Consider the following 11,537-nt stretch of genomic DNA (forward strand, 5'->3'; position numbering starts at 1 on the left):
CACTCTTTCTATGATAATCACATCTGCCTTTTTAAATTAATCTTCTATAGATTGGGGAAAATTGATAATTTTATCTATCATAAGAATAGCTAGAAAAGGGAACCCTCCTACACTGTTGGTGGCAATGTAAATTGGTACAGCCACTATGGAGAACATTATGGAGGTTCCTTAAAAAAATAAAAATAGAGTTACCATATTATACTGCAATCCCACTCCTGGGCATATATCCGTAAAAGATTAAAACTCTAATTTGAAAAGATACATGAACCCCAATGTTCATAGCAGCACTATTTACAGTCGCCAAGACTTGGAAGCAACCTAAATGTCCATTGAAAGATGAATGTATAAAGATGATGTTGTATATATATATATATATATATATATATATATAATGGAATATTACTCAGCCATAAAAAAGAATTAAATAATTCCATTTGCAGCCAGATGGATGGACCTGGAGAACATCATACTGAGTGAAGTAAGTTAGACAAAGACAAATACCACAAATATCACTTATATGTGGAATCTAAAATAAATGATACAAATGAACTTATTTACAAAACAGAAATAGACTCACAGACACAGAAAACAAACTTATGGTTACCAAAGGGGAAAAGTGGAGGAGGGATAAATTAGGAGTTTGCGATTAACAGAGACACACTACTATATATAAAATAGGTAAACAACAAGGACCTCCTGTATAGCACAAGAACTATATTCAATATCTTGTAATAACCTATAATGGAAAAGAATCTGAAAAAGGAAATATATACATATATATATATATATATCTTAATCACTTTGCTGTACACCTAAAAGACTGTAAATTAACTATACTTCAATTGAAAATAAAAAAGGAAGAATAACTAGAGTCTGAGTCAGGACCAAAACAGTTCTCCTTTGAGTTAAAGTTATTGCCTAAAGTTCTTGGACTTTTAAGACATTTATTTTGACTGGCTATATTCTGTATAGTACAGCTTACTAGAAAATTAATAAATATATTAGGATTATCTTATCTATGTCATAAGGCTTTTATTATGAGGCTCAAATGATATAGAAGTTGTAAAAAGACATCAAAGGAATTCAGAGATCAAGGAAGAAAAGGACCATGTTTATTCATATTTGCCACCACTAGTATGAATAAGCATTTTTTGTTGCTATTGCCACCAGTGACATTTGGGAAGAATTAATGCCACAGATTCCCTATGGGTGAATATTTTTTGGTCATAAGGAAAACAGACATTATGGAAGAGACTCTTAGTAGGACTAAGACTGGTCCCAGCTACGATAGTGTCTATTAACCTAGAGACATCTAGGAATACCTTGGATCCCTAATGGCTCCTGACCCATCATGAAATGGATACAGATGATGGGGATTATGATGAGGATAACAATGAAGATGAGGATGATCACGACAGTTTTTAACACATATTGAGTGCTTACTATGTGTTGGGCACTTTTTCAAGGATTTTACACAAATTAACTCATTTAATCTTCTCAATAACCTTATCCTACCTCATACTATAATCATCCCCATTTCATAGGTGAGAACACTAATGCACAGAGAAGATAAGTAGCTTATCTAAAGCCAGAAAGAAAATAACAATGAGTGTTGGCCCAACTGGTAAAAATAAGCAGTTGCCCAGTTTTATGTATTCTGGGCATTAGAATGCATTGAAAATTGTTAGTACCCTATATAAATCATGATTGTCAGAAAAGAAGTTTCTCATACACTTTCCTCCTTTATAAATCGTATTCTTTATAGTGCTCAAGGGTCTTAAAGATAGGCTTTATATCATTATATTGGAGTCACTTTACCTAAAAATGCTTTGAATACAACAGGAACTTAATGCAAGTTGGCAGAATAAACACTTTGTATCTAAACTCTCCTAAAAGCATTGTGAGATATCTGTATAAGAACGGATTCTGTATGGTGTTAGGGAGTGTGCTAATTTCTTTCTTTTACATGTAGCTGTCCAGCTATCCCAGCACCACTTATTGAAGAGGCTGTCTTTTCTCCATTGTATATTCTTGCCTCCCTTATCAAAAATAAGGTGAACATATGTGTCCATCGCAGATGAATGGATAAAGATGTGACACATATATACAATGGAATATTACTCAGCCATAAAAAGAAATGAAATTGAGTTATTTGTAGAGAGTTGGATGGACCTAGAGTTTGTCATACAGAGTGAGGTAAGTCAGAAAGAGAAAAACAAATACTGTATGCTAACACATATATATGGAATCTTAAAAAAAAGGGGGGGGAGGGGTTCTGAAGAACCTAGGGGCAGGACAGGAATAAAGACACAGACGTAGAGAATGGACTTGAGGACAAGGGGAGGGAGAAGGGTAAGCTGGGACAAAGTGAGAGTGGCATGGACATATATACATTACCAAATGTAAAATAAATAGCTAGTGGGAAGCAGCTGCATAGCACAGGGAGGTCAGCTCAGTGCTTTGTGACCACCTAGAGGGGTGGGATAGGGAGGGTGAGAGGGAGATGCAAGAGGGAGGAGATATTGTATATGTATAGCTGATTCACTTTGTTATAAATCAGAAACTAACACACCATTGTAAAGCAATTATACTCCAATAAAGATGTTAAAAACAATTGATTATATTGGTTTCTACTAATTCCATTGGCACATATGTTTTACAGAATCTATATAATCTTGTGGTTCAGTGTGTAACTGAATTATTGTGTCAAAACATGCTCAAAATCAGTACAAGAATTATTTAAAATGCAAGCTGACTACTCTGGTATAAATATAATTTTAATAATATAAAACATTGTTATAACTTAGGATGATGTGTCTACCTACAGAGGCCCACAGCATTATATTAATACTGTAAATCTGAAAACCATCCTACGCCTTTTTATGAACAGAATAATATCACTTACAAGATTTATTACTTTTCAGGGGAATGACACGCTGGGGAGAATTTGATGATCTTTACCGTATTAGTGATTTGGACAGGACTCAGATTCCAGCGTCTGGAGCAACAGATTCCCAGGAAGGTCAGTATCAAAATCTTATTAATGAGGAGACTTTTTTAAACTAATGCAAAGCATGAACCCTAAATGTTTTTCTGAAATTCAACATTTTATATACCGTTACTATTTTTTTTTTTTTTTTTTTTTGCGGTACGCGGGCCTCTCACTGTTGTGGCCTCTCCCATTGTGGAGCATAGGCTCCAGACATGCAGGCTCAGCGGCCATGGCTCACGGGCCCAGCCGCTCCGCGGCATGTGGGATCTTCCCAGACCGGGACACGAACCCGTGTCCCCTGCATCAGCAGGCGGACTCTCAACCACTGCGCCACCAGGGAAGCCCTACCGTTACTTATTAAACCCTTATTTTATATTAAAAAAATATATTTTAAGAAAATACTAACTTAAGTCACTACAGTGCTCATATGATGTTTAAGAACTTTACTTTGCTATATAAAAACATTATTTTTTAAATTACATGAAGTCCCTTAGATTTACTAGATTAGGGAGAACTGATGGTTTGAATAAAGTTTGTGTACATGAAATTGTTTTATATTTTCCCCAAGGATTAGGATCATTTATTATACTCAGAAGATTTCTATGTTAGACCAAGCCCTTCAGATTGAATTTTACATATTTTGAGAAGTTGAACATTTCGGTTAATAGATATTTGTATAACATTACTTCTCAGAGGCAGATACACTGCATTCATTATATCTGATAGGGTTGTTTCAAGCATTTATTTAAAAAAGAGAAATCTACTTGAACATCAAGTAAGTTCATATCAAATTTGACAAACAAATGGAAAATACCAGCCCCTATGACATGTGACAACAGTAATCATAATAATGATGATGTGTTAGTAATAATACTAGTATCTGTCATTTACTGAGACTCTGGCATGATATCTTATATTTTACATGGATTTTCATTTTCATGTAATATGTAGAGATCCAAGGAGAAGATGATGACTGAGGCTGGGGTGGGGTTCACATTCCCGGGATGGTGATATTACCAAACTGACTTCAGACTGAACAAGGGTATGGTGCTGGCATTATCTTCATGAATCTACCAACAACTTCCAATGTTTAGCTTAATTTTTTTCAAAGTGTTCTCAGTTCAGTCCTCTCTGCTGTCTCTATAACAACTCAGATTCTGTAACAAACATGATGCTCCTTCCCCAGATTCCCTTATTTTTGTCTTATGGCCTTTTGGCATCTTTTATATAAGGGTCCTTATAATTAGCCCTTTGACAACACTCATCTAAACACAAGGGAATCCCAATCTCTTGGCACCAAAGATACAATAAAAATCTATTTTTATTTAAGCACTAGTACTAGAGAAAGATGAAGTATCACTTGCTTATACTCTAATTACAATATAACCAAGGTAAAATGGAAAACAAGTGTCACCAGATGGCCCTATTCTTAAAGAAGATCATTGCTATTTTCTATTTAAAAGCATTATAGTCCATTGCTTAGCTATATAATTACTAAGTATGTAATCAAATCCACCCACGATGCAAAGAGGTGAGCAGCTAAATTATATGGGCTTATAACCTTTATTCTCCCCAGATTATTTATCTTATCACAGTAGCACTCTGAAGCTTCATGCAGATGAAGAACCTGAATCCCCATTGCTCTATAGAACAATGAGTGAAGCAACCCTGGTGAGAAAAAGGATGAAGCCTCTGATGATGGACAGAAAGGACAAACAGAAGCATAGGGCCTCTATTAACGGACACTTTTATAACCATGAAGTGAGTTACAGTTTCACTAATGTCATTTAAAAGAATGTTGTCTATTGTGCAAAGAATATCACTCAATTCAATTTTTTTTTTTTTTTGCGGTACGTGGGCCTCTCACTGTTGTGGCCTCTCCCATTGCGGAGCACAGGCTCCAGACGCGCCAGCCCAGTGGCCATGGCTCACGGGCCCAGCCGCTCCGCGGCATGTGGGATCTTCCCAGACCGGGGCACGAACCCGTGTCCCCTGCATCGGCAGGTGGACCTCAACCACTGCACCACCAGGGAAGCCCTCAATTCAATTTATAATTTAAAAAAATAATAATGCCTTTAGATATACTACTACTATGATTATTGGGTACTCTCTACGTGTTAAGCATTAAACTGTTTTGATGGATTATCTCATTAATCACTAAAACAATCCTATGAAGCAGATACCATTATGTTCCCTACTTTACTTATGAGTTAACTGAGGTTCACAGAGGTTACACAATCCATCACCGGTCCACTGCTTTTAAGTAGCAACTCTGAACCTGAACCCAGCTTCTGTCTGATGCCAGAACCCAAGTTCTTAACCAACATGATCAGTGAACCCTAAGTTGCAGGCCCTGTGATACACACTGGAAATATAAAGATGACTCGATGCCTTTGCCAGCATGGAGCTCAGGGCTTGGGCAAAGAAACCAATACATCCACAAATGGTATTAAAATATGTAAGTGCTACAAAAGAGATTGGATCAAAGTACATTCAAACATTAATATTTAAATAGGAAAAAATCAGCTTTAGGCTTGTTTATTCTGATCAATTAAATTTTCCAAGTCTTATACATAAACCCATATCAGTTTTTACACAAGTGCAATTGTAGTTTATACTATTTGCATTTTGATTTTTTTCACTTAATATGTATTAAATATATATGTGCCTTTCTATAGTATTTATAAGACATTTAACTTGGCCGAAGGTAGGAAATACATCATGTTTTTGTAGAGCTCAAAATTTTCATGTCATATACTTTAGCAATCATTCATCCATTCATTTAATAAATACTTAAAAAGCACTCACTCTGTGCAAGGCACCACTCTAAGCCCTTTCATACAAAATATTGACTCATTCATCATAAGCTTTTTTTCTTTAGGGCTTTCTACCTTTTTTCCTTCCTTTTCATCCCTTGGGAGAGTATCCATATGTTCCTTTGGAGACTGGTATGGAGAAATCTCCCTTGTGAATTCTCTGTTCAAATTAGACATTTTTCTGGCTCAAGAACTTCCTCCTGGCCAAAAAGTAACATTGACAGTCCCCCACAGATATACAACTACCAATTGTCCTGGTTTCTTCTTCTCCTCAGAATTATGCTGTATGTCATCAGCACTTGTGAGGTGATTTGTGTTAAAGTAGGCTGTGAAAGCCACATTATTCCAAATGAGCAGCTTCCAGATGGGATATGCGGAGCTAAGAATGAAATGGGCACTAAAGTTGGCAGCACAGCATCATAGCTGAATGCTTGGGCATTGCAGCCTGATGACCTGATTGCAAATTCTTGCTGAGCAAATAAAAAATTACTCAACCTCTTAGCCTTCATTCCTTCATCCTTCCTTCTTTACAAGGCTGTTGATGGGATTAAGTGGAATGAGGTGAGTTCAGTACTTAGCAAAAGTATCTGCACGAAGGAAGAACTCCGTTTACAGTTAGCTTTATTGATATTGATTGAAAGAGATCAAGTGGAACTAAAGATATTTCACACAAATATCATTCACTGCAGTATAATAACTAGCAGAAAACAAAACCCCAAAACCCAAAGCACTCTATCAATGTGTATGCAATGATGGGCATCTAGGAATTTAAGTTGATATAGTCATAAGATATGTTTTTATATCATGAAACCTCTTGATAATGCCTCCAGTATTAGAGGCTTAGATTGTGATGCAGTAGTCCCAAGGGAATACATTCCAAGACTCCCAGTGGATACCTGAAACTAAGGATAGTACTGAATTCTATATATACTATGTTTTTTCCTATACATACATACCTATGATAAAGTTTAATGTACAAATTAGGCAAAATAAGATGTTAACAACAATATCTAATAATAAGGTAGAATATTTATAAAAATACACTGTAAAAAATGTTATGTGAATGTGGTCTCTCTCTCCCTCCATCTCTCTCAAAATATCTTATTGCACTGTATTCACCTTTGTAAGGGTGTGAGATGATAAAATACCTGTGGTGTGATGAGACGAAGTGAGGTGAATAATGGAGGCATGGTGATGCAGCATTAAGCTACTCTTGACCTTCTGACAGTATGTCATAAGGGGGATCATCTGCTTCAGATGATCCTGGACCATCAAGCCATGATGACGTCGATAGTTGGCTGTCAGGAGCAGACATTGTCAATGGTTGGGGATTTTGGGCCAGATGGAGTAGGATGGTGCAAGATTTTATCATGCTACTCAGAATGGCACACAATTTAAAACGTATGAATTGTTTATTTCTGGAATTTTCCATTTAATTTTTTTCATCTCTCTCAGGATTCTATTTATTTTAAAATAGGAATAATGATCAAATAATGAGAAAAAATTTTATGGTTATATGTTTCTTATGATTTTTTATGGTGCATTACTAATCCCCAAGAGAGATGTGTCAGACTTATCTGACCATAGAAATCTTTTACCAAGTATTATCTAAAAGGCAGACTCTTGATTAGAGCAACTTGCAGGAAATATTGTTCTAGATATTCAATTAGCAGCACTTTTACCTCAATCCTCAGTTGAGATATAGGCTGAATCATATGAAATTGCCAACACTGGACCATTTCTGACCAACCGAAAAGGAGTGATTTTATACAGTTCAAATTAAAACAATTTAGAACAATTATTCCCAACCAGGAGGGAATTTTGAAATCTTAAACTACACTGAAGAATGGTGTGACCATCTAGTGAAACTGTTTTGAACATTCTCAAATAATGTTTTACCTAACTTACTCTAGAAGAAATATAAAGCTGCTTAAAGGCATACATAGTACAGTATTCAACAACAACAAAGAAAGTAAAAATAAGAAAGCAAATTTTTAAACTGATGATCTTGGATTTTTTTGTCCAAAGGAAGGCCAGGTTCAAAATGTTGACTCTCGTTAGTTTGTCATGTTAAGTCCTTAAAATTATATCAATCTTTTTCTTTTCTCTTCTAGACATCAATTTTCACTCCAGCCTTTGGATCAGAAACGAAGGTCAGAATAAACAGTAATATGAGAACTGAAGAAGTAATTAAGCAAATTCTCCAAAAATTTAAGGTAATCTTTATCAGTGAACTGAGCTATAAATATCTTGTATATAATTTAACTGTAGGCACATAAATGGATTTTTCTGAAATTAAATGTTCAGTTCCAAAGAATTCTTTCCTATGTATGGTTGACCCTTGAACAAAACAGGTTTGAACTGCATGGGTCCATTTATAATATAAATGGACTGTGCCTGAGAAATTACATTATCCCCAGGGAGCAGAAAATGTTTTATATCTGAAAGTGAAAAATGAAAGTGAAGAAACATATATAATTTGGGTCTGGTTGGCTTAGAAAACATTGACAACAAAGAATTCATGTCTGTTCTTTCTTTTCCATTGACAGATTGAAAATAGTGCCCAGGATTTTGCACTTTACATTATTTTTGCAACAGGAGGTAAGAAAGCTTGGTGGTTGTTCTAACATGACTCCAGTGTGTTATCGTTTTCTGCCCATAAGAAAGGCAGAAAAGCAGTTTACCTCCTTCTGTGGAAGAACAGGAAGGAGGGAAGAGGCAGGGAGTGTTTTACATTATTCGTATTTCACAATTTCCAAGGAAGACACCCTAAGAATAAGGTATCCTAGAAGAGTTTATAATACAAAGACTTTGCTTGTTGGTCAGTCATTAAATTATCTGAATGGTAATCAAAGAGCACTGGAGAATAGGTGGAAGGTTCCCAGGAATTGTTAGGCATTTAAGTTGACCTCTGTACTTCTTTCTTTTTCACTTTCTCTTATCATTCTAGCTCTTACTAGAGTCATCATTACATATCATTTCTTCCTCATCTTTCTTAGCACAGTGTCTGACACATTGTGGGAGTGTTCTCTCCTCCTCAGTAGAGAAAAATGTGCGGAACATTGTGGTGGAGGTAAAAGTTTAGCAGCAGGACATTGGAAAGAGTCTATATGTGGGGTGCTAGGAGCAGGGAGTGAAAGATTAGAGAAACCCTAAAGCAATACTAAAATGAAATTTTTGAAAGCCTTAAAACTGAAAAATTTTAAATGTTAAATTATAAAAATAGCTCAGGTTATAATTTAAGTATCAGAATGTTTGAGCCAGAAATTGAATAGAATAAAATAATACATTTTGATCTGGAACAATTACAAAAAAAATAAAAGCTGGATTTCCAAACACATACAAAATTCAAGTCCTTATAAATCAAAAGCTTAAATATAAGAAATATATTAAATTTTTGAAAATTCTAAGAGTGTGTGTGTGTGTGTGTGTGTGTGTATTCATTCTAGTTGTTTTAGAAAAGAACTAACAGGTAGAAACATTGCACTGTATAAAAATGTATTGATAGAAGATACAAACATTATGAAGAAGGGTCACAATGAAAGCAACTGTAGGCACATAAACAAAGTTTTAAAATTGATTCAACTATCAACTGCAATGGAAGAAAATCACAAAGATAGGCACCACTGAAGAGGACTTGGAGCAGAAGCAGAAGGCCTAGAAGCAGACCTTGTGATGTCTTTCTACCCTGCTGCCTCTGAAAAAAGCCCAGCAAATAGTTAAAGACCCAGAGTGAGGGCAGAGAGGAGAAGCAAGAAGAACTACAATCCTGCAGCCTGTGGAACAAAAACTACATTCACAGAAAGATAGACAAGATGAAAAGGCAGAAGGCTATGTATCAGATGAAGGAACAAGATAAAACCCCAGAAAAACAACTAAATGAAGTGGAGATAGGCAACCTTCCAGAAAAAGAATTCAGAATAATGATAGTGAAGATAATCCAGGATCTCAGAAAAAGAATGGAGGCAAAGATTGAGAAGGTGCAAGAAATGTTTAACAAAGATCTAGAAGAATTAAAGAACAAACAAACAGAGATGAACAATACAATAACTGAAATGAAAACTACACTAGAAGGAATCAATAGCAGAATAACTGAGGCAGAAAAATGGATAAGTGACCTGGAAGACAGAATGGTGGAATTCACTGCTGTGGAACAGAATAACGAAAAAAGAATGAAAAGAAATGAAGACAGCCTAAGAGACCTCTGGGACAACATTAAATCCAAAAACATTCGCATTATAGGGGTACCAGAAGGAGGAGAGAGGGAAAGGACCCAAGAAAATATTTAAAGAGATTATAGTCAAAAAATTCCCTAACATGGGAAAGGAAATAGCCACCCAAGTCCAGTAAATGCAGAGAGTCCCATACAGGACAAACCCAAGGAGAAACATGCCGAGACACATAGTAATCAAATGGCAAAAATTAATGACAAAGAAAAATTATTGAAAGCAGCAAGGGAAAAATGACAAAAAACATACAAGGGAACTCCCATAAGGTTAACAGCTGATTTCTCAGCAAAAACTCTACAAGCCAGAAGGGAGTGGTATGATATACTTAAAGTGATGAAAGGGAAGAACCTACAACCAAGATTACCCAGCAAGGATCTCATTCAGGTTTGATGGAGAAATCAAAAGCTTTACAGACAAGCAAAACCTAAGAGAATTCAGCACCACCAAACCAGCTCTACAACAAATGCTAAAGGAAATTCTCTAAGTGGGAAACACAAGAGAAGAAAAGAAGCTACAAAAGCAAACCCAAAACAATTAAGAAAACGGTAATAGGAACATACATATTGATAATTACCTTAAATGTGAAAGGATTAAATGCTCCAACCAAAAGACACAGGCTGGCTGAATGGATACAAAAACAAGACCCATATATATGCTGTCTACAAGAGACCCACTTCAGACCTAGGGTCACATACTGGCTGAAAGTGGAAAAGATATTCCATGCAAACAGAAATCAAAAGAAAGCTGGAGTAGCAATATTCATATCAGATGAAATAGACTTTAAAATAAAGAATGTTGCAAAAGACAAGGAAGGACACTACATAATGATCAAGGGATCAATCCAAGAAGAAGATATAACAATTATAAATATATATGCACCCAACATAGGAGCACCTCAATACATAAGGCAACTGATAACAGTTCTAAAAGAGGAAATCGACAGTAACACAGTAATACTGGGGGACTTTAACACCTCACTTACACCAATGGACAGATCATCCAAACAGAAAATTAATAAGGAAACACAAGCTTTAAATGACACAATAGACCACATAGATTTAATTGATATTTATAGGACATTCCACCCAAAAACAGCAGATTACACTTTCTTTTCCAGTGCGTATGGAACATTCTCTAGGATACATCACATCTTGGGTCATAAATCAAGCCTCAGTAAATTTAAGAAAACTAAAATCATACCAAGCATCTTTTCTGACCACAATACTATGAAATTAGAAATCAATTACAGGGAAAAAAATGTAAAAAACACAATCACATGGAGGCTAAACAATATGTTACTAAATAACCAAGAGATCACTAAAGAAATCAAACAGGAAATCAAAAAATACCTAGAGACAAATGACAATGAAAACACAAGGATCCAAAACCTGTGGGATGCAGCAAAAGCAGTTCTAAGAGGGAATTTTATAGCTATACAAGCCTACCTCAAGAAACAAGAAACATCTCAAATAAACAATAATGTTACACCTAAAGGAACTA

At 35.6% G+C, this 11,537-nt stretch overlaps 1 protein-coding gene across 2 annotated transcripts in view; it reads left to right on the forward strand.

Moving 5' to 3' along the window:
* Nucleotides 1–11,537, forward strand: part of RASSF6 (Ras association domain family member 6) — a 48,122-nt gene that overhangs the window by 28,739 nt on the left and 7,846 nt on the right. Inside the window, exons 4-7 of one of the 2 annotated variants that reach the window (XM_007467565.1) lie at nucleotides 2,925–3,022; nucleotides 4,569–4,753; nucleotides 7,923–8,024; nucleotides 8,358–8,409. In XM_007467565.1, coding sequence (XP_007467627.1) covers nucleotides 2,925–3,022; nucleotides 4,569–4,753; nucleotides 7,923–8,024; nucleotides 8,358–8,409 — 437 coding nt within the window. The remainder of the gene's footprint in view (nucleotides 1–2,924; nucleotides 3,023–4,568; nucleotides 4,754–7,922; nucleotides 8,025–8,357; nucleotides 8,410–11,537) is intronic. The other variant, XM_007467566.1, reaches the window with a different exon arrangement.

This window comes from Lipotes vexillifer, unplaced genomic scaffold (assembly GCF_000442215.2).
Source record: "Lipotes vexillifer unplaced genomic scaffold, Lipotes_vexillifer_v1.1 scaffold1176, whole genome shotgun sequence".
In the NCBI taxonomy this organism is placed as follows: domain Eukaryota; kingdom Metazoa; phylum Chordata; class Mammalia; order Artiodactyla; family Lipotidae; genus Lipotes; species Lipotes vexillifer.